The sequence below is a fragment of the Coturnix japonica genome, chromosome 4 (assembly GCF_054131305.1).
Source record: "Coturnix japonica strain WE chromosome 4, WE-NBRP24, whole genome shotgun sequence".
NCBI lineage: Eukaryota > Metazoa > Chordata > Aves > Galliformes > Phasianidae > Coturnix > Coturnix japonica.
This window is the reverse complement of record NC_140666.1, coordinates 21,059,947-21,083,073: the sequence shown is the minus strand read 5'-3', so window position 1 is coordinate 21,083,073 and position 23,127 is coordinate 21,059,947. Positions and strand designations below refer to the sequence as shown.

Here is a 23,127-nt window from a genome sequence, read left to right as displayed (position 1 = left end):
TACAAATCTTAATCAGGGAGGTGGGGAGTGAATCTGATGTCAGAAAACCTTACTTCATGGTTCCTCCCTTTGTTCCTGCCTATGTGACATCCCTGGGTGCACCCCTGGAGATGGCCATCTTCCTTGAGATCAGCCCACACAGAAGACTGCTTCCCAGCCATTCATCTGCAGCTTATTTCTCTCTCCTTTCCCCTGGCCTTGTCCATCTGTGTCCCTCAGACAAAGGATTTCTCAGCCCTTGACCAGGACTTGCTTGGACTTGTTCACCTGTGTCCTTCAGCAAGCTTTCAGTCAGTGGTATGAAAGAATAATCTCTTACACATCTCTTATTGTCTTTCTTTCAGGGAGCATTGTGAGTGTGGGAGACCCTAAGAAGAAATACACTCGATTTGAAAAAATTGGCCAAGGGTAAGTCCAGTCATGGTAACTCATATACAGACATGGGCTGGGTGTTTTGCTGCTCTGACAGTGAAGTGGGAACCTGGGCAAGTTCCAGCACACTCACACCCTGGGTTTGGATTCTCCAGCCTCTTGCTTCTTACCAGTATTCTAATATCAAAGTATTTTACTATCAAGTCTTGTCAGACTCCCTGCTTGGTCCAGGTTTTCCTCCTTGGCTGTGTTGTAATTCCAGGAGGGCTGATACCATTTCTGTCAGACCAGGAGCATGCTGCTGTCTGTGCATGGCAGAATGCTGCTTGCTGACATCAGGAGATACCTTTCTGCCTTAACAGTGAGGTTTGATCTCAGGGTAGTGTGTTGCTGACCTACAGCTGATACTGAAGAAAGCCAGGCACACTCGTGCTCTTTTTCTGGCAGGCTTTTGGGTAGATAAGTCAGATTTAAAGGGACACTTGTGGGGAGATGTCTCTTCTCCATTCACTATATAAAACCCTTTCTGAGACTCTGGATTGCTTTCTACCTGCAGCTTTGGTTCTTACTGCCTTTTGTAAAATGTCACTGGACACTCAGAGCCATACCAGTCTTATGGAGATAAGTGTCAGTTGAAGAAGTGAGATTCAGAATAAACATGTGTGAATGGGCTCTTCTTGTCAGTCACAAAATGACCATCATCCTCACTCACTATCTTTTGTTCTGACACTGCTAGGAGTGAGATTGTGCAAAGGTGCCTCAGCAACTGGTAGAAAGGCAAGTGGCCCTGGAAGGATATGGAAATAGGTTTCATCTGGGATGTTGTGCAGCCAGAAAGTCACATACCGTTGTTGCAGGGGGGCTGGTGTGCTGTCGTAGTGCTATGGGTTGAATTAGATGGGAACAGCAGTCCTTAAATTCCTTGCCTTTATCTGAGCTCTTCACAGATGTCCTGCAGCATACCAAAGGGCATCCTCAGTGCAGTAGCTGTTTTTCAGTAAATCCTGACAGGACTGTACTCAGGAGGCACAGCACAGTGTTAGGAGATCTAAATAAATGGTGCTGGCTTTTTGTGAAAACAAATTGGATTAATCTCAACAATTAGTCATAGAAAAACACATTTGCATTTATATTAAAAGAGTACATAGCATGTCCAATGATTGCATTGTTCCCAGCACCGCTGGTGCAGTGCTGCTGGTTGAAGTAAGGTTTTCAGAAGCATTTCAGCCAGAGATAAACAGAAACAAAGCAGGTGATGGGGCAAAAATGGGAAAACTGGGGGGGGGGGGGGAGTAAAAACAACTCCCTCCTTACATTTTGAACTAAGCTAATTCGGAAAATATACCAGATGTGCACCTGCCTTTTCTCGTCACGTTGGACATTGATCTCAGATTCCCCACAGCTGGGTGGCTGTGCTCTGTGCTGCTGGAGGCCTGAAAGAGCAAGGGAGAGGTGGGACCACTGCAGGCAGCGGAGATGTTCTGTAAGGGCTTGTTCTCACTCAAAAGCACAAAACCACTTCTCATTCTTTGGTTGCTGTTTTGTTTCTAGGGCATCAGGAACTGTTTATACAGCAATAGACATCGCCACAGGACAAGAGGTAAGCCCCAGCCTCCCCAGCTGATGTTGCTGCACTCAGTGTTTTCCCCTCTGGCAGGAGCTGGGGATGGGTTCTCAGGGTGCCTGTAGGTCTGTAGCGCACAGGCTCTTCCTCCTCAGCATGGACTGGTGTCAGCCTGCAAAGCGCATCAGCTGCTGTCTTCAGCTTCTCAGAGAAAGCCTTTTATTAGCATTGTGGTTTTCTGTCCCTGTAACTGAACACTTCCTGGGCTGTCTGTTCTCCTGCAACCATTAAGTGGAGGTGCTGATGAGTTCCTGGGCAAGGGTAGTCCTGGTCCCCCTGGGCACTGTCTGTGCCTGAGCTGATGCTTCACCTTTAGCGTCTAAGGGCAGTCCTACGTGATGTGTTTTCTTTTGTCTTCAGGACAGGTCAGTGCTCTCGGTGGTGGTGTTGGTCCCATCCCAGTACTGTTAGTCTGTCATCCCTCAGTGGATGTTTTAGACATCTCTAAGGTTTTCAGGCCTGATTAAAAAATGTTTTTGTTACCCATGTGAATGCATTAGGTTAGAAATATTCCGAATTTCTTTGTTCCCAAACACAGCTGATGAATGAGAATGTGTTGAGTGTGATTTAACTCTGTACTAAAGACTGCCTCTGGGCCTGGCCATAAGTTGGTTAGCAATACCAATTGTAAAACCCAAAGATCTGTGACCACGGGCCTCAGGGAACCCAAGTGGTGGTCACGGTTTCCCCTATTGCTGTGAGGAATAAATAGCTGCGTTGCATTGCTTGCTTTTGGGCACAATTTGTAAGAACAGCCAGAAATAACACAGAGAAGAAAGCGCCGTCCTTCAGAGAAGGGCACCCTGTTTTCATTGCCCAGTACTTGGATGCAACAACAGCTAATGGACGTTGCTCTCATTCGTTCCCAATTTATCCGGAGTATATATAATTATTAAAAATTTCTAACAGTTTTTACGTACTTTCATGGTATTAAAATCATGTGTAGCTTGCAGAAGGTGCACAAAGAATAACGATGGGGTTAACAAGTTAAGGCCATCTTAGAGGAACATAAGCATGGAGAGTGTTAGAGATTTGTGGTTGATAGTCTAAAGATGGTTTTTACAGATTTTATAAGGCAAGGTATACCTATATATCATATGCATTATATATATATATATATATATATAATGACTGTGTGTCCAAAGTGTTACCCAAGCAAGCACAGAAATAGGGTGTTTTGCCTTACTGACTTCCAGTGCCTAATAACAAGACCCCTTGCCACAGCTCTGATACATTGTTCCAAGAACACTCCATGTTGGTTCTGATCTTGTGCAACAGACTATTTGAGCTGATGCATTGTTTCCACTGTCATTTTAGGTGGCCATAAAGCAAATGAATCTCCAACAACAACCCAAAAAGGAACTAATTATTAATGAAATCCTGGTCATGAGGGAAAATAAGAACCCCAATATTGTGAACTATTTAGACAGGTAAGTGATTCTGGTCTTGTCACCAGTGCAGTGTTCTGTGCTTATTTAGGTGGAATATGTTGTTCTGAGAGTATTTTTAAATATTCTGACCAGCCCTACCTTACTAAAACAACTGCTTGGAGCTCCATGACCTCCCTGTTTCTAAGTTGGTCATATTTTGTGCATATAATGCAAATATATCACCATAGAAATTATTCTCTTTGGCTTTTATGGCTGTTTTCCATTGCTGTGGATGCCAGACAGACAAGATTCTTGTTTCCAGACACATGTAATTTGCCAGTTTTTAAGCTGTTTTCCCTATTTCTGGATGTATTTATGTAAGGTTTTCCAAACTGTTGACCATGACTTAGAAGGAACATCCATTCTTGTTATTCTGTCTTCATTTAAAAATGAACTGTTAAGAAAAATAACTGCGGTAATTTTCCTAAGATGATTTAGTTACATTCATCTTAATGAAATCTGCTGTTGTCTTCTTTCAGCTACTTAGTAGGTGATGAGCTCTGGGTGGTTATGGAGTACTTGGCTGGAGGCTCGCTAACTGATGTTGTTACAGAGACATGTATGGATGAAGGACAGATAGCAGCTGTCTGTAGGGAGGTAAGGGATCCCAACTGCACTTCTGATTACCGGGACAGAATGGTACTTCTAAGCAGGTGCGAAGAACGTGAGTGGTGTGTCCAGATCTTTGTTTCTATGTTGCTTTTTTAATATGGGAGAAGAAAAGTGTGTTTAGTGAAACCGCCTGCCAGGATCACCGCCCCATGCTTTGGAATTACACTCTTCTCTCTTTCTAAGTTCTACTGTTCTCAGCTTTGCCTCTTCCAGCGTTGATCTGGAGCATGTCTGCACTGCATCCCTCGCCTGTAAAAGCAGACGTGCTGGAGGCAGAATTTTAAAATAATAAGGAAAATAAGAGACTCATTTATCACAGTCCTCAGCTTAAAAGGGGAGTATTCCACCCAAGGTGGTATTTGCTTCTGAAAAGTGACTAACATGTTATTTCCAAATATGCTGCAGGACGTAACAGTAACATCTTTGTCGTGCAGCCTTCCACCCAAAAGTGATCCGCTTCCTTCTGAAAATGACGTTTTCTTTTTGGCAAATAACAGTTTGTCAAATGGACACGAATGGCACATCCATTTTAACAGCGCTCATTCGGTCTGTGCTTCCAGGGGACAGGCAGTAACAATAACTGGCGTTTCTGTTCCCAAAGTTAATGTGCCTTCATTTAGAAGGTTATTATTCTGGTGGTGTTGAAGCAGCAAGCTATTTCTTCTGACAACGCACTATTCTGCCATTACTGTCAATTCTTCTAGAAATTAAATCTTTTATAGCCATTTCCTCTCTTGTGTGATGAAATCAGGTCATTAATTTTTACCCTTGTGTGTGTGTTTTTTTTATATCTATCAGTGCCTGCAAGCGCTGGATTTCCTTCATTCAAACCAAGTGATTCACAGAGACATAAAAAGCGACAATATTCTTCTCGGAATGGATGGATCTGTCAAATTGAGTAGGTATTCCTGGCCAAGCACAGCTTTCTCGGGATGGGGTGCAGGGCTGCATCTGACTGACTGCCAGTTACACACAGGAGTGCCTGTGATAGCGTACTGAGCACTGCTACAAGCTAGGAGCACAATCCCCACATGTGGAGGAATATGAAAAGGAGGAAGGTGTAATATCTGGCCTTTTTTTGTGCATGCCCTTTGCAGAGACCAGAGTTTATCATCTGAAGTCTTGAGTGTGTAAAAGTCACCGCAGAGCAAACAGCCGTGACCCCTTTTCCAGCTGGGTTCAACAAGACGTTCTTAGGCATAACGTGGGGATCTCTTTTCTTGGTTTTGTAATTCTAGATGGCTTTAACAACACTTGTTTTTGTCCTCAGCTGATTTTGGCTTCTGTGCTCAGATCACTCCCGAGCAGAGTAAAAGGAGCACAATGGTCGGCACTCCTTACTGGATGGCACCCGAAGTAGTGACAAGAAAAGCATATGGCCCCAAAGTTGACATCTGGTCACTTGGGATCATGGCAATAGAAATGGTGGAAGGAGAACCTCCTTACCTTAATGAAAATCCTCTCAGGGTAAGGTACAAATAGAATCAGACACCGCTGTCTTTTTAAGCTGTCCCATGTTTAGAGACGAAATCCCAGTTACATCAGCTTGAACTGGTTCCAGCAAGGACAGCTGGTACAAATGTCACTGGAGCACATCAACATGGCAGAGCACTAACAGAGCGGTAGCATGGAGCCAGTTCAGCAATGTGTTGGTTTTGTGTTAATGATGCAGAATTCCTCAGGCGGTTTGTGAAATCCCTGTTAGCTCCATCTCTGACAGGGATTTTCCTGTGGCAAATTTCTCCAGCTGATGAATCTGTATGAAAAAAGTTTCGGCTCTCTCAGCAGGCAGAAGTATTTCCAAACACAAGTCAGCGTAGATGGGTTACCTTGATTTATACCAACTCTTAAACTGTAAGAGGGGAGGAATGTATACTAAGGGAAACACTCGTAATGGATAAACAGATAAGTGCTACACAGGTATCTCCTGATAGGAGACAGGGATCTGAGGAAATTAATCTTGCATCTATGTACAGACAGGATTTTTGTGAAGGCTGGAACTGATGTACAGCGTGACCCTTAGTTCCTCTCACAGTGGCAAGGCTGCACTCCATCTGGCACCCAGACTCTGTGATGCAGACTGAAAGAGCAAACAACAGCTACAAACAAGTACCTGGCCATGCTATTTAAGAAATGCAGATGGCAAATATACAGACTTTGGTCTTGTATTCTTTCTGAATAAATGCTCCTGGGGCTTCTTGGAAACAGGTGGAGTCTTGCATTTCTGTTTTTCCCAGGCACTGTATCTGATAGCTACAAATGGGACACCAGAGCTGCAGAACCCTGAGAGACTCTCTGCTGTGTTTCGTGACTTTCTCAACTGTTGCCTGGAGATGGATGTGGACAGGAGAGGGTCTGCCAAGGAGCTTTTGCAGGTAAAAGGGGAAGTGGCTGCAGTTATATAATGGCATTCTCATCAGTTAATCATAGAATGACAGCATCGTTTGAGTTGGAAAGGCCATTTAAACATCATCTAGACTAACTACCCTTTAGTGAACAGGGATGTCTACAGCTCAGTCAAAGTGCACAGAGCTCAGTTCAGCCTAACCTTGAATGTCTCCAGGACAGGGCATCCATCACCTCACTGGGCAACCTGTTCTAATGCTTCACTGCCCTTGTACCCTTTGTGGAAAACTTCCTTATATCTAGTCTAAGTTTTTCTCTCTTTCAGCTTGAAACCAGTTTCCTTTGTCCTATCACAACAGACCCTACTAAAGAGTTTGTTCTTTCTTTCTTACAGCCTTCCCATTAGATACTGAAAGACAGGTGTCAGATCTCCCCGGGCCTTCCCTTCTCCGGGCTGTAGGGCCTCAGCTCTCTCGGGCTGTCTCTGTAGATGTTCCATCTCTCAGGTCATTTTTGTAGCCCTCATCTGGACTTGCTCTCACAGGTCCATTTCTCTCCAGTACCGACTGAGGACTCCAGATCTGGTTAGAGATTTGGCAGTGTGAAGGAAGGAGCTTTGGTGTGCTCATTGTGAATATCAGAGGGGCCAGCAAGGAAAGTAGCCAGCCTTATCTATCCTGCCCCACTTCTGAGGGCTTCTGCCACTGAAATAAGGACAGCTGAGTGGGACTTGTTGCAGCACGGTCTGCTGCCTGCCATAGCTGAGTAGATGAGAACTGCTACAGTTTCATTGCCAGGTTTTGTGGCAGGCATAAACTGGCAGATAGTTTTGCAGCATGTGGCGCTTGTCTGTCTGTGCCGAGTGTCAGCTGGCACGAGGAGGGGCAGGTTGCCTCCTTACTCCAATCCTGGTGTCTAAAAGTTGGACCTCATGTACTGGACATGAAGACATGGAATCATAGAATGGCTTGGACTGGAAGGGACCTTAAAGCCCATCCAGTTCCAAGTCCCCTGCTGTGGGCATGGATGCCACCCCCTCATCAGACTGCCCCATACACCATCCCATTTGGGCCTTGAGCACCTCTGGGGATGGGGCATCCTGCAACTCTGTTGTAGGAGTTAGGGACCTTTCTCTGAGTAAAGAATTTCCTCCTAACATCTGGCTTAAATCTCCCCTGTTTAATTTAAATAATTCTTCCCTGTCCTATCACTATCAGACCATGTATGAAGTCAATTTCCATCCTGTTTATAAGCTCCCTTTGAGTACTGGAAGGCTGCAATAAGGTCTCCCTTGGAGCCTTCTCTTCTTCAGGCTGAACAAGCCCAGACTGCTCGATCTTTCTTCACAGGAGAGGTCCAGCCTTCTGATCATCTTCACAGCCCTCCTCTGGAGCCACTCCAATAACTTCACGTGTTTCTTGTGTTGGGGGACCTTGTCTCATATGTGCCTTAACATAGCTTCCAGGGGGGTCTGTTGCATGGCCTCCCCTGGCAAACAGGTGATACTCACCAGCCTGTAGTTTCCCAGATCTTCCTTTCCACCATTTCTAAAATGGGAGGGATGTTTTCCTTTTTGCAGCTCCCCGGGAACTTCACCTGCCAGCCATGACTTTCCAAGTATGGTGGAAAGTAGCCTGGCAACCACAGCAATCAGGTCCTTTGGGACCCTGGGAAGCATTTTATCAGGCCCTGTAGACTTGTACAAATTCTTTCTCATCAGGTGGTCTCGAAATTGCCCTTGCTATGGAGGCCCCCACAGTCCCGTGTATCCCTAGTAAATAGAAGAATACTGCTTGAGCCTGTAACTGACTTTGGAAGGTAACATTTTGTTTCTTTCTTTCCTTTGTGCAGCATCCATTTTTAAAATTAGCCAAGCCTCTCTCCAGCCTGACTCCTCTGATCATTGCAGCAAAGGAAGCGATTAAGAACAGCAGCCGCTAGTGCTTTGGGCTGGCATTCTCCCATGCCAGCTCACTCCAGAGCAGGACTGAGAAAAAAAAACTCTATAGAACCTCAACTCTTCTGCTGCAGGACAGACGGATGGATGGATGGACGGACAGACCAACAGTCGCAGTCATGGTGGTAGGAGGGGAGAACAACTGTTCTCCAGTCCCTCGAGGAGTAAAAACTTACGTCTTCTTCCTGCTTTCTGGCTCCTTAATTTATTTTTAAGATGAAACAGGGCTTAAGACAGAGAGGTAATGACAGAAAATGCTTTGCTGCCTCAGCCATTTCCAAGGTAAAGCAAATTCAGTTGGAAGTTTCCCTTCCTTCTCACCCTGTGAATAAGCTGTACATTCACTTTTAAATTGTCAGTTGTTTCTTAAAGATGCAAAGTCCTTTTATGTTTGGGGGTTTTTCTTGTATGGTTTGGAATTGGAGAAGGGTCTTCGTTTATAACTCCAGACTATACTGCCTTTAGAATACAACCCACTGACTGGTACTTGCCTAGTCATTACACTTCTCAATGAGGAAGAAAGTGAAATTGCATTTCCAATCAAAGACAAATCAGGAGTGGAGCAGTCAAAACATCCTGTTGAGATACAGGCTCAGCTGTGAATATATAGTTTCTGTTCTTGACATTTTCATTTGTAAAACTAGTTGTAATATGGGTGAGAGTCTTACTAAATCGAGAAAGCAGAAAGATGTGTTTGCTCAGAAAGGGCTTGTCTGATGCAAAGCTGTAAGAGAAATGTGAAGTGAGAGCAGGCCCAGCCTTGCCCGGTGCTGAGCCTCATGGACCCCTTTGCAGAGCACAGAGCAGCCTCAGTGTCAGTGACCTCACATTAGAGGAAGGTGCTTGCAGCAGCAGCAGGCCATCGCTGGGCGATCACCTCTTCCTGGTACTGCACTGATCATAGTGTCAGCTCCAAACTGGCAATGGGCAGCTCTCAAGGTTAATTGTAGCTGTGCCCCAAAATGTGCAGAGTGGTGGGAGTAGCCCTCTTCAGTTTGAGCAGGAGTCGAAGAGAGGATAAAAGCCTGGGTGTTGCTGACACTTCTGAGGATGTCTGCTCTCCTGCTCCTCTTACAGCTCCCAGGAAGGGTTAGTAGCATCTGTGCTCCTCTTAGCACAGGGAACGGTGGCCAGGCTCCTCTGCAGGCTTTTGGCAGGTGAGTGTCCTTTCCATGGCAGAATTTGCGTGCCTAAACTGGGACACTGATGGAAATGAATGATGGCTTCCAGGATCTGGTTCTGCCTGAGCCTGTCCAGCAGACAACTTTGGAAGAAAGTGCATTTAAGCCTGGAGCTCTGCAGTGAGCAAGAAGTACAGAGCAGATTGCAGAGCTAGACAGAGCCATAAAACCAGCCTGCTATATGTTCTCCTCCGTACAGCAAGCACTGCAGCAAGCAGTTCTGAGTCGCTGGGGGAGAGTGAGCCCTGGATGTGAGAGGATTGTGCTTGACTAGTCTGCTGATTGGTAAGAGAGCAGAACACTTCTTGTATGCCATCGGTGTTTTATTTATTTTATTTTTTTTTCTGAAAGAAAGGAGTGTGGCTTCACTCAGAAGAAGCATTTGTATGGAGTATTTGTTACTGTATTTTAGTAGTGCAACTAATCAAAGACCTTCAAAGGAGTGACTGAATCAACACCTATATCCAATGAGCAAAAAAAAAGGAGTAAAGCAGCTTTTTGCTGCAGTTTGTCATGTTTTAGGCCTGCTCCCGCAAAGGGCTGAGCAGCCTTTGAGGTACTACAGACCTTCACGTTTTGCCGGTACAAATGAAGGATGCTTGGGCTATTCTTGAATTAGGCCGTTAGGTTGTTTGGTTTTGTCTTCTTATTTAGTTACTGTCTTTGTGTTGAAAATGTCATTAATACCGCTAACTACCCCACCCTCGCTCACTGTGTCTGTCCCAGTGTCTTCGCTGAGGCAACCGACAGAGGCAATGCTCATTGAAGTTCACAGAATCATAGCATGGCTTGGGTTGGAAGGGACCGTAGAGCCCATCCAGCTCCAATTCCTTGCCATAGGCTGGATTTCCCACCCCAGATCAGGCTGCCCAGGGCCCCATCGTCCAGCCTGGCCTTGAGCACCTCCAGGGATGGGGCACCCATGGCTCTGGGCAGCTGTGCCAGGGCCTCAGCCCTCTCTGAGTAAAGAATTTCCTCCTAACATCTAATCTAAATCTCTCCTCTTTAGGTTTAAAACTGTTCACTCTTGTTCTGTCGCTGTCAGACCATGTAAGAAGTCAATCTCCCCTGTTTATAAGCTACCTTTAAGTATTGAAAGGCCTCAAGTTCTCACCTTCCTGGGGAGCACAGCAGGTTTGATTTTCAGTAGTCGAGTAGGAAAAGCTGTTTGTTTCTTTTGCAAGCCTGTGTTCTTCTCTGTCAGCTCAATATGTCTACTGGGAGATGGGCTTCCCTGAGGGGAAAGAGACATTTAGACTTGAGAAGAGCTGCCCTTCATTTATAGAGCATGAATCTGAATCAAATGTTTGTATTCCGTGTAAGTAATGAAGAAACCAGTGGCAGTTTCTCCTTCCAGTATAGCACTGAGTTTTTTCCTACCCACAAAGGAACAGATGGCCATCATTTAGAAGGAAAGCACTTTTTTACGGCACATTTGCTGGACATACGATACACTTCTGTTAACAGATCACACTGCTTGTGCTTTTTCTTTCTATTTATTTTCTTTAGAAAATAATATTTCAGCATCCCTACTTTTCAGCTCGGTTTCACAAAGGGTAACATATAAATATAGGAAAATGGGATGATAGCGTTAGTCTTTTCCTGGTCAGTGTATGTTCCAGCGTACAGAACATTGTTGGCGCTGGCTTTTTAAATACAACTTCTTTAATAAGAGGCCTTACTTTTTATGTTATTAAATGCTGTATTTATTTTTCATTTCATTTGCAAATCCAGAGGTTTTTCTGCTGAAGAAACAAATGGTGTGAGGCAGACAGCATCCAACGGGAACCATCTCTGCTAGTGGCTTTCTTTCAGCATGGCTGTAATGGCTGAGCCGGGACTGCTTTACATTCAGGGCAGTGCACCTCCAGCATCCCTGTGCTTGAGGCAGCCTTTGGCACACAATCTCAGCTGCCCTTCGGATACTGAAGGGCAGCAGCTGCTTTTGTAGTTTCCCAGCTCTGATAGGAAACATGGAAGAAGCGTGTTAGTAATAAAGTCTGTCCAGAAAGGGGCAGCTCTTGGATGTTATTTCCAAGCTCAAGTAGGAAGTTTTAGGATTGACAACAGCAGAAACTTTCCAGGAAGAAACAAAGCAAACAAAATCTCTGCAGTCATCTCGGGTGTTTCTGGACGGCTGTCTTCAGGTGAAACTATTCGTTATATCTATTTTTGAAAGCATTAGGAATAGGCCGTTTTGTTGCCAAATGCGTAGATAGATGTTGTATGTTTCAGATACTTTCATTCCAAGGTTCTAAAGGACTGGTTGATTGTCTTTATTTTTAAATGCATTAAGTGGTAGAAAAAAAAAACCCCAACAACTATCTAGAACTTGACTATGATTCCCATGCCTGCAGTGAAGGTGTGTGGAAAGGACTCGTTAGCGTGCTGTGGTTTTAATGAGTTGTGGGACAGAAGAATGACAGCAGTAAAGTCAGGGAAGCGCGAGAAGCACAGAAAATATTATTTATTTAACAAAAAAAAAAAAAAAAAGAAAGAAAAAGAGGAGGAAAAAAACCCCAAACCCAAATGTATCTATTAGGAATTCCACACACACTCGTAGGAGGCTGCACGGGGGTGGATCTCACTCACAGCGCTCTCAGGGTTTGTTCACAAACTGGGGCCAGGGTCGCATTCTTACTTCTGTAAACTGTCTGTCCTCCATCTTTGGATGCCGTTTGGCTGATTTACGCTGCACAGAAATGAGCTCAAATGTTGTTTTTTTTTTTTAGCTGCTTGTGTTGGATTTCTCTGATGCCAGCGGCAGCACCTCAGCAGGTCTTCAGTTTGTTCCCCCCCATACCCTGCCACCAAAAAGAAAGCATGGTCCAGTCACCACAAGAAGGAAAGTACGTTCTTCTCTCCTCTCTGCTAGTTGTAGGAAGTGTCATCGTATCCTATTAGCTCTGGTTCCAATTTAGTCACTGTGTTTGCCACGGAGCGTTCCTCACACTGAGCTTGTACACGTATGCATTTGTTTGCTCAGTGGCGTTGGTCACAGCTGGACAAGGATTCACTTGGTGATGGAGCAAGTTGAGGAAGACCCATAAATAGAAACAGATTTTGGTTTTTTTTAACTGAGCGGATGGATAGCCTTAATTTTAAAGCCCCGGTTTTCAGGAAGTGGGCAAAGAACTACCTTTATTTCAAGGGAAAGCATTTGAGGTTTATTTGGATGCCATCTGCAATTTGGGGGATGGGGAGGCGGTCTTTAAAACCTTTCCTTACTTGTGTCTGTCCTTGAGCTGACAGGGTAATTCCTTTTTCTGGCCGAAGCTTGCAAAAATCTTGCTTATACATGTGTTAGAGTTGACTGCCGTAATCCTAGGCATGTGTCATGTATATAAACAGTCACTTTCCTGAGCCTGCCAATGGTTGCATGCATCTTTGATGATACATCATCTCAGAAGGAAAAACAGTACAGGAAAGAAGGAAGGAGTCTTGCATGCTCTTTGCAGATTCCCTTTGGTCTGCCATGAAGGTAGGAGCCTGCAAACTTTGTTCTCAATGCTTACCTCTTCTTCCAAGCAAGTACTCATGTTCTGCTAAAACGTGACTAAGAAAAGTAGGGAGCAATACAATTTGTTAAAGATTGTTAGATGGAAAATTGCACTGGGCATCTTCCCAGCAGGATTGCACATAAGCTACAGCATATCTGTGTCAGATGCCTTGTGCTGTAATTGAGTGGGCACCACATTCGTAACTGCTTGGGGATCCTGCTTGGTTTCTGTGAGGCTCACTAATTTCTGGCCCAGCTTATGTGTCAGATGGAATCAAAGCTGCAAGGACCACAGCTGGATGCAGCGGTTGAAGGGGGCAGTTGTGAATGTGGGTCAGAAGAGCCAGCAGCCACATGCACTTGTTTGAGTCACAGCGCTCTAAGGGGGGAAGTGTGCAAACTGAGAACATGAGTGTTTGTGTGCCGCCTCTCCTCTGTCCTTCAGTCCTTTCAGGGGCTTGAAACTGCTTGTCTTCTGAGGAGAGAAATGGAAAAGATCCTTCAAAAGTCCTGTTCTTTCTAATCTCTGTGACTGAGTGTTGTCTCTTTATGTGCCTCTTCCTATGCTCAGTGACTGCTAACCAAGATTGTGTAACTGGCCCAGATAAAGTGCTTGAGATACTCGTTTTTCTGCCCTTTGAACTGCCTGTTTACAGCAACATTTAAAGTCTTTGAGCCTGGTCTGGACAGAGTTACCTTCCACTTTGTGCATAACCTGTGGCCAGCCATCTCCAGTCAGTGCTTGCACCGAGGGCTCCCAGTTGTCACAAAACACTACTGCAAACATGGCTGAGTAGTGGCAGGTGGTTGTTTTTAAAAGCCAGATCCTTTTGCTGCTGAATATTGTGTTTCATTTGATATCTAAGAAGTCTGTCACGCTGGCTAGATACAGGTACTGCTTCTGTTCCCACTGAAGCTGGTGAGAATTTGGTTGCTGGATTCCTTGCAGTAGAACATTGCTGCTTTAATAAGCAAGTGCTGATACAGCCCTTGGTGCTGAGGTGGGTCCCCAGAGGTGTGAAGGGAGCAGGTGGGTAGTAGGGAGCTGCTCTTGTTCCTTTGCTCCATCGTGCAAAGCTATTCATGTCAGAAGTGAGTCAACAGAAAATCTGAAGCATGCAATTCTCTTACATCCATATCTGCTGAGATTTTTTTGTTACCTTTGAGCTAAAGATGCACAGAGGCGATTGCTTTTTTGTCACACTGTTTATATTAGTGTTAAACAATGCTGCTAAATCAGTCTGTAGAACAGCAACAAGAAAAAAAGCCTCTCAGCTCTTCGGGCGTGACACCCATAAGCTGCTATTTGCCGTAGCAGGAGAGCTGCTTAGATGGGAACCAGTAGCAAAGCACTGCAGGTGCTGCGCATACAGACATAAGAAGATGTGCAAAAGAATTCTGCGACTCTTGACTGGATCAGGACGTAACAAACTCTAAACTCCAGTTTAGATTTAGACTGGGGTCTGCGAGATTTTTTTATTCAGGGTATCCAGACAAAAGGAAAGGGAGGAGGAGCCGACATTTTCACTATCAGAAATGTATCTCATTTTGCTGTACATTCCTTTTTTAGGACATGTTATCTGTTAAAAAAAGAAAAAAAGAAAAAACGAAAAAAAAAAAAAAGATAAAAAGCAAAAAGAAATGTGTAGTGAAAATCTTCTGTAACTTTGGATTAAGAGGTAATTATGATCTTTTTCAAAGGAGAACTAAGTTATTTACGTTGTACATGTGCTGATGGCATGGATCCATCTGACTGACCTCAGCATCTTTTTTTGGGGGGGGGGGGGGTGTTGGTTTTTTTTTTTTGCTTTTTGGTTTTTTTTTTTCTTTTTTAAGACTTTGGGTTTTGTTTCCAACATTAAGTTATTTTAAATTGTGGTTGAAGCAATAGAAAATTGAAATATGGATTGTGCATGACTGTGTCTTGAGTGTAAAAATATTGCAGTTTGAAACTTGGACCTAAAGTATTGCAAATAAAAGTTATAAATACCAACCGAGTGGTGTGAACTGCAGCTGTGCCTTGTCTGCACTTACCGCCAGGCACTCAAATGCCTCCAGCTGCCCACTGCTATCTGCACATACCTGCACATACAGCCTCTACACAAACAGATAAGGTCCCATCTAACCCAAAGCTTTTCATGAGTTTATGATAATATACATTGAATACATACTGTATAGTTACACAGAGTGAGAGTGCACATCTGTAACTAGATGACTCCAGTCTTTCACATATTTATGTATAGACAAAATGCACATGCTCTCTACATATCATGTTGTGTGTGTGTGTAATACCTGAAACCACATGCACATCTGTGTGTGTGTATATATATATATATATAATGTGTGTGTATGTATACACACATTTAAAGCCCCTTGAACAGATACTTATACTGTAAGCATGTGTAGAGCTATACATACGTGCACAACTATACATACATAATCATACATAGCATTCTCAGTCCATCACTATACATGTATCAGTGTGTACATACATATGTTAAAGATAAATTGGACGAGATCTCTGTAACAAAAACCTAACACTATCCATGTGTATTATCTGTGTATACCTATGTATGTAAGCCAGGCAAAGGAAGCATTGTAATGCATTCTATGTACATTAAATAGGACACAGTGTATATATTTGTGTCTATGGGTACATACATATGTATAGACACAAACACACACTCGTAATTCTCTCTGCAGTCACCTACATGGAGCTGTAGCATGTATTGTATGTATTTACTGGTGTATACATACACAAACTGCTTTTAATGTATAACCCTACCTCATACCCTACCTCAGCCGTACCCACATACGACCCCAAGCCGCCAGGTAAGATGGCGGCCGCAGCGCCGCCTGCGGGAGACGGCGCGTAATGGCGGCGCGAGGGATCCCCTCAGCAGGGCCTGAGGCTCGAGCGCCACCCTGCGGCCAAGCACGAGGAGCTTCGTGTTGAAAAATAAAGGCTGGAATTCGAAATGAATTCGAAATGAATTCGAAATGATACATTTTTCAGACTGTTTCCCGTCTGTTTTAATTTGTGCTCTCACCGCAGTTGGCACACACAGATACAAGAGCTGGGTGCTGTCTGACAGGAGCCTTCTCCAGGCTAAGCACTGACCCCAATCCATCAGCCAGTAGGGCCCATCCTTCCTTACTGCACCCATCTCAGAAGAAAGAGTTCTAAAAAACCATCTGAAAAGGGGGTTATACAACACAACTCTGCTCTCCCCAGCTGCTCACCTTTGCTGCCGGTGATCCTCAACAACTCTGCAGCCCTGGTGCTCTGCCTGTATGTGCAAGGTGTGTCTGATGGGCTGTTGGAAGCAGAGCTATTGTGGAATAAAATAGTGTGTGAAGAAAAGTAACATAAACAGGTCTTAATTCAGAGGAAGGGCAGCCCAGACTGAGTTGCAGACTCTGTGTGCATTGCCTGAGCTCTGGTCTGTAGGAGAAGTTTATGCTTTTTTTAACAGAAATGCAGTTTACAATCGTATCTGAGAGTAAGCAACTCTAAAGCCATGAGTTTACAGAGAAGTCTCATACTTGGCTGTGGGGCTGCCAACTGCATGTAGCTCAGATCTGACAAATGCTCGGCGTGCAAAATGGCTTGAGCCCAAGCTATTTAAAAAAGAGTTGGATTTAGGTACTCGGTACATGCAGCTAAGCTGATGGCAGCATAATATCCTTTATGGCTTTATATTCAAGACCTAACATGTCAGACAAATCATTTTCCTCCCACAGCACAGATCCTTTTGGAGCCCTGAGCAGACTTACTTATAAACCTTTTCTGAAAACATTAACTCCACCAAGGGCCATTTTATAAGTAATAAATATTGCACAAAATGGCTGAAGTAGTTATGAGGGACACAGAAATGCAAGCTTCCTGCCTGTACAAGAGGCAGGATCGTAAGCCTTTAGCTTCACTTTCAAGACCAAAATTTGCAACCATACAAAATCCATTTCTGAGGGCTCGTTTCAGTGAGCCTCTTCTGCACTGCCAGAATCACTGCATAGCCTGACAACTCAGAAATGACTGCTGTGAAGGAGCCCTATTGACAGGCTATATGCAAATGTTACAAGGAAGTTTGTACCCAAACCCTGCTTTGAAAAAATCTGAACAATACCTGTCCTCCATCATACCAAAGTTAAAGTTTCTCAGAGCTGTGAGTTCTATCAGCAATAAACTATTGCAAAATTTCCAAAGAGAAAACCTGGTACCTGCTATGTCACGGCATCTTTGCTGTACAGACCCATTCCTGTCATAAGCTAATTTCCTCCTCTTCCATTCTGATGTTGCTCATCACATCTAATGAGGCAAAGGGAGAATTATTCCATTCTACCATCAAGTAGATTAAACAACACCTCCTTAGGAAGGTGGCTTCCATAACTGAATTTGTCCTCCAGGCAAAGCCACAGCTGAACTGTGAGATGCCCATCTCTTGGCCAAAGATATCAACTTGTGAATCATCAGCTTGGGGAAGAAAACAGGAAAATACAAAGAGAGCCTTCATGTAGGCAAATCTGTCACTCCAAGATGTGCCCCTCTATTTTAATATTGCCATAGCACATCTGGTCCTAAGTCCTATAACTGAAATCCTTGAGTAATGGTGTTTTAGCCAAGGAACAGAAATATCTGATCTTCATCACTAACAGTGAAATTAAATGTATTTAATGTATATACATATATACATATGTATATATATCAGTATAGAGGAAAAGAATTCCAATCAAAGCTCAAAAAGATCCCTCTCCCAGGGGGAGTCTAGCAGTGCACAAGGACATCAGGCACGTGAGTCCATCTTGTCCTTGCCAGCCTGCTGGCATGCGGCTGTGGAGATGCAGCTATTCCTACCTGCCTGCTGGGAACATGTGTAATGAAGTGCTAGGACCTGTGAGAACAGTCATGTCTGCTTCCAACTTACATGTCACGAGCTCACGATCTGCTGGGGAAGATGGTTATGAGCTCATGTCTTAATGAGCTCATCTGCTGACAGTTTGGCACCCCTTCTACTGCTTGCTGTATGATGAACATATACATATATATGATTTTTATTTTTTTTTTTCCTTTAGAAGCCTCCCTCCCCTTATCTTGGATAATGGGGAATTTCAGAGAGCTTTTTCTTTTTAAAGCAATTGTAAGTATGTATGTGAAACCTTTGCTTACAAGTCATTCACACAGAAAGCACAGACAAGCTCTCCTGCTGCGAGGTGACAGCTCTGTCTGGCTCTGCAGGGCTTTGGTATTCATAGCTCCACGAGGTCATCACTGGAAAAAACCTTGATGGTGATGTGACCTGGCACCTCCTCGGCTTCTTGGCTGCCTCTCCCTCGAAGTTGCAGAGTCTGCTGTTCTCCGGGGTCACTGGGTGAAGCTGCCAGCAGCGCCTGTCCAAGGAACTGGTCACACAAGATGTTGCTGTTCCAGACCTAGAGACAAAGGGACAGAAATAACCCCAGATGAAACACTGCTTCTCTTTCACACTCTGCTCAAAAAGGCTGTGCTGGATGAGGGTCATTCCCATTAACCCCTCAGAAGAGCAGTGAGGAGGGGGCGTACATCTAAATTTAGCTAATTGTCTAGTGAGCATGTGGGAGATGGTGGATTTGCATGCTCATTTACATACGTTATGCAAATAAGGAGCTAAATGCAGCTTTTTAGGTCAAAGCCTGCCTAGAAGAGGAATGAAAAATGAGTTTATCAGCAGTAAAAATCTACGTGCAATCAGCGTGTCTGTGCCACTGCCTGCTTGTGCTCACCTCCTGCTTTCCAACAGTGCTTTTCCTGTGGCTGTTAGAGCCAGATCTGCTCTGAGTGCTCCCTATATAACAGTGGTTGCTGTTCAATGGAAAAGGTCTGGGCTAGAGTGGAGCAGCTGAACAGCATCAAGCATGGCCCAGTAAGGGAGGCAGTTCTTGCACTTCTGTCCTGTGGTTTTTTTCTATCCCCTGTCATTGGCCGCCCACCCAGTGTGGTTTATCTCACCTGGACAATGATGGGACTGTCGATGCTCTTCCTGTAGAAAATGACTTGTGTGTTGAAAATCGCACTGGTAGTGTTGTGCTGTACAGGGGAGCGCACTTGCTGGTTCTCGCACTTGATGAGCACGTAGGGATCTGCTCCTAAAACACAGCCATGAGAACACAGAATGGTAGCTGAGACCTGCCCCAAAACCCATCAGGATCAACGTCCTCCTTTGCCTGGCAGCACCACTGCTAGTGAGCACGGGAACAGGACAACAGATTACACCACATCCACTGCTAGTTCCCTATAGCAGAAGTGAAATACCTGAACAACTGAATGCTCAGATCTAGAAGCTGAACAACAACTGCCATGAAACAAGCCAGCTCCTTGACTGGGTTTATCACCTTCCCATATCCCATTACTGTACACATCCTCATTTAACACAAAGTCTACGAAGTGAAACACTACACTTCCCAGCACTGCTCAAGACACGAGAGCCAAAATGCATCCACGTGTATGTAACATGATATGTGGTTCTGGGCTACCGGGCCAAAATGGAAGGTCAAAACTGTTCATCTCCCACAGTTCAGTGAACACACATCTCAGTGCCCAGCTTTACAGTGCCTAGGTTGAAAATGCTGTCTGCCACATTCTGATTTGAGTTTCATGTTACTGTTTGGAGGTAATTTTCATCAAGCAGCTTCCCTTGTAGAACACAAAATATTGTCAAAGCACATAGAAACACGCTGCTTTCAACAGGATCTCCTGCAGGAAGCTGTCAAAGCAAGTCCTCCACAGCTTCTGATTTCATTCCTATGAATCTGACAGAATTTCTTTGGCTCTACTATTTTGATCTATGTTACTTTGAAGTTTATATTATTGTCATAGACTTGTGTCCCAGTTAATAGTTTAAATTGCACTTTAATCATACATAACCCACTGAGATGATCAACATTTGAGAAATACATTATAGTTTTTACATTTAACATTTTCTGTTTGTTATAAACATTGATATTTTCTTCCCAATAGGGAGCAAGAATTGCTTTGGAAAACAAACTAACAAACAGTCTTTATCCTGGGATGGGACAGACCACTCCACTTTACTTTTAATTAAACACAAGCGCTACATTTTTCTGTATTTCAATGCAAGTATTTCTATCTATTCCTAGTGTTAATTGCAGCATATCTATTTTTTTTCACCCCATTCTACTTTTGCAATACATATTTTATGTATTTATATTACGTATTTTCAATAAGCCCACTGAATGTGCCTGAGAGTAAGTCAGATTCATGGTCATTTCTTACAGACGTTTTGTCATCTACCTGAAAGTGCCACCCCTGGAATGACAGTCATAGGGCAGCAGCACTTTAAGGCAGCTTTCATTTTTAAATAATCCATCCCTGATTTAATTTGCCTCAAACACCCTGCACAAACAAACCACGCAGCAGCTACATCCAAAACAGACGGAGCTCCTTACATTGATGAGAAAGAAAGATTTTTCCGTATGCTGCACTGCAATTACATCTGGCCAGACATGTGGCAGCCTGTTACCCTGACAACATATCACACTTCCCACAGCAGGTACCCGTGTATTGGCTTTTCTAGGAGGCAATTACTTTCTGTGTCACTGAGGGTGTGGATTTAGCTCTGGGGCACAAGGCAGCACCATGATGTGCACCCAGTGATGGGGGGACTCCACCACTCGCAGATACATTTGGAAAATGGACCTGAATAAAATGGGCTCTTGCATGAAACAGCCATAGGCCACAAGCAAAGCAACATCCGATCATTAAATGTAATCAAGAGATACAGGGCATAAGAAGTGGTGGGGAAAGAACATAGAGCTATTAACAATTAACAGGTGAATTTGCTATAACAGATGAATATTAGCTATTAACAGGTGAATTTGCTGGATTGCAGAACTGTTAGCGAAGGGACTTGCTAAGTCAAAGGAAAAGGAAAGTCAACATTTAAAAGAAACAGATTAGAATTCTCAGAATGAGCTAGAAAAGAAAGGGGAAGGCTGAGGACAGGCATGAAAAGTACCTGCACATCATGACCTCATGATCGCATTGCTGAACTGCCAGTTACATCATAGACTGGGACAGGGTTGCCCCCAACCAAATCAGGCTGCCAAGTCCAAGGCAACCTGGCCTTGAATACCTTGAGGAATGGGGCTAGAAGAAAAGTAAGAACTGGGAGAGCTGCGTATGTGGAATGAAACTAGAAATGTTCTCAGCTACAGCTGGCCCGGTTACCTGCAGCACTAGGCTTGGCTTACGTGCAGTACAGTGATAATGCAGGAAGGGCTACTAATGTGGAAAAGCAATATCCCAGCACTCACTACAAGTTGGGAAGGAGAGTAACTTGAGCTTCCACTCTGGCAACCATTCTGGCAGTGGAATAGGTTCACTTCTCAGTCATATATATGATTCAAGCTTTCCTGTGCTTTGCCTGGATATCTATCAGCTGTGTTTGCCCTCCCTTCCATTTCTCAAACTGCTCCCAGGGCATCTGCTATTAAAGACACCAGATGCACTCCTTACCAGCAATGTCATAGAAAAGAAATGGTGAAAGGCCATTCAGCATGTGAATTCAGCACAGAATTCCAGTGCAAAGGCTTAATGTTGAGTTTTTCTAGAAGATAAGCTGTTAAGAAAGGAGTGCAACAGACAGTAGGGAGAGCAATTTTTAAAACAGACTTGGGAATGACAGGCAGACGAAAATCCAAGCACACAGCATTCCCCAGCTTCCTGCAGACCTGCCACTATACTTGGCTCCCAAATAGCTGGATCAGTTTCAGCACAAGCTAACTCAGAATGAGGTACATCCAAGAGAAGCAGCCAATATGTGTTCAAAATTGAGTCTAGGCAGCTGGATTCATCTGCTAATCTAGCAGCAAACCATCCATTACTTTTTCCTGACAGGACAATGGATTAAAGACAGCAGCAAGGAAGAGCTTTTAAATAAACACTCATAGCAGAGATTAAACAACCTTCTTCTGTCAGGGGGCAGGGATCTGATGACAAGCAGCTTATGAGCCAGGCTGGGAGTGCACTTGCTATGTCATTTTCATTCTCTTCCAGTTTCATTTAGGTAGTTTCTCAGAAATTTGTGCTAAACCCAACTCTCACATGACAGTGAGGGGCTGATGTGATAATATAGTGCATTCAAGTCTAAAATCACTCTAAGCAAAGTGTATCAAAAAAATGTACCTCTGTACAGAGTCCTCTTAGTTTCCACATCCCCATGCACCAGTTCAGAGTATAGAGATATTCTGATGTTTTCAGGACACAGTTTGTCACAGAGAAGTAATAAAATGCCTCAGTTCTCAGAAGATTCAGAGAGAATAATGTAATACCTCATGATCTACCATATAGATATATGGTATAATATATACCTTATAAAATATGGTATATATAGTAATACCCAGTTCTACCTTCTGTCTCTGCTAAGGGCTGGTAGTGATGCTTTACTCAAACCAGGAAGGCAAACTGGGCAAGGGGTATACAGTTAACTGATGACAAAGTCTGAGCATGAGAAAACAGCAGATTGAGAGCTGAGATGCAAGTACACAGGTAGATGAAGAAGTCAGGAATCCCTTGTAAAATGCAATGGGATAATCAGACAGCAGCTCACATCAAAACAAGTTGCCATCAATCTCTGCACTAGAAAATGAGTAACAGTAACCTGTGTGTGAGGCTCTCTTAGCAGCAAACACAATCACTTAATTTACCTGTTTCTTATGTGAATAAACACTGACTGTGTCTAATCTGAAGGGACACCTCCACTTGTCTCTCCAGAAGGAATCTGCCATGTGGCATTTTGTCTCAGCTCGCAATATTGATTATACAGGAGGTTGCTGCTGACTTTTAACTCTAGTTAAATTTTCTAGGAAATGGAAATGCTCCAGGAGTGGAAGGTAAGACTTACTTTGGTAACCACCCACGTGGCTAAGGTCTAAACTCAATTCTGAGACATATGATTTGAATTTACTTATTTTTTTTGATTGCCTGGCTGCTATTTCTCCTTGAGATACAGGAAACAGAGCAGACATGAATCCAGAGAAGCTACAGAGGGGTGGAAGATGCCAAAGAGATGAAAGACAACAGTAAGTTGAATTCCTCTGCGGCAGTACTA

At 43.9% G+C, this 23,127-nt stretch overlaps 2 protein-coding genes across 8 annotated transcripts in view; one reads left to right on the top strand and one right to left on the bottom strand.

The window, feature by feature from the left end:
* PAK3 (p21 (RAC1) activated kinase 3) overlaps nucleotides 1–14,663 on the top strand; it is an 85,410-nt gene extending 70,747 nt beyond the window's left edge. For 3 of the 4 annotated variants that reach the window (XM_015860616.3, XM_085544763.1, XM_085544762.1), the window contains exons 8-15: nucleotides 345–408; nucleotides 1,924–1,972; nucleotides 3,314–3,426; nucleotides 3,906–4,023; nucleotides 4,837–4,936; nucleotides 5,309–5,505; nucleotides 6,276–6,413; nucleotides 8,236–11,194. In XM_015860616.3, the coding sequence (XP_015716102.1) occupies nucleotides 345–408; nucleotides 1,924–1,972; nucleotides 3,314–3,426; nucleotides 3,906–4,023; nucleotides 4,837–4,936; nucleotides 5,309–5,505; nucleotides 6,276–6,413; nucleotides 8,236–8,325 (869 nt within the window). In that variant the 3' untranslated portion in view covers nucleotides 8,326–11,194. Of the gene's footprint in view, nucleotides 1–344; nucleotides 409–1,923; nucleotides 1,973–3,313; nucleotides 3,427–3,905; nucleotides 4,024–4,836; nucleotides 4,937–5,308; nucleotides 5,506–6,275; nucleotides 6,414–8,235 lie in introns of all 4 variants that reach the window. The other variant, XM_015860615.3, reaches the window with a different exon arrangement.
* CAPN6 (calpain 6) overlaps nucleotides 14,466–23,127 on the bottom strand; it is a 47,872-nt gene continuing 39,210 nt past the window's right edge. For all 4 annotated transcript variants that reach the window (XM_015860613.3, XM_015860610.3, XM_015860612.3 and 1 more), the window contains 2 exons: nucleotides 19,008–19,144; nucleotides 14,466–18,451 (listed from right to left, as the gene is read on the bottom strand). In XM_015860613.3, coding sequence (XP_015716099.1) covers nucleotides 18,269–18,451; nucleotides 19,008–19,144 — 320 coding nt within the window. In that variant the 3' untranslated portion in view covers nucleotides 14,466–18,268. The remainder of the gene's footprint in view (nucleotides 18,452–19,007; nucleotides 19,145–23,127) is intronic.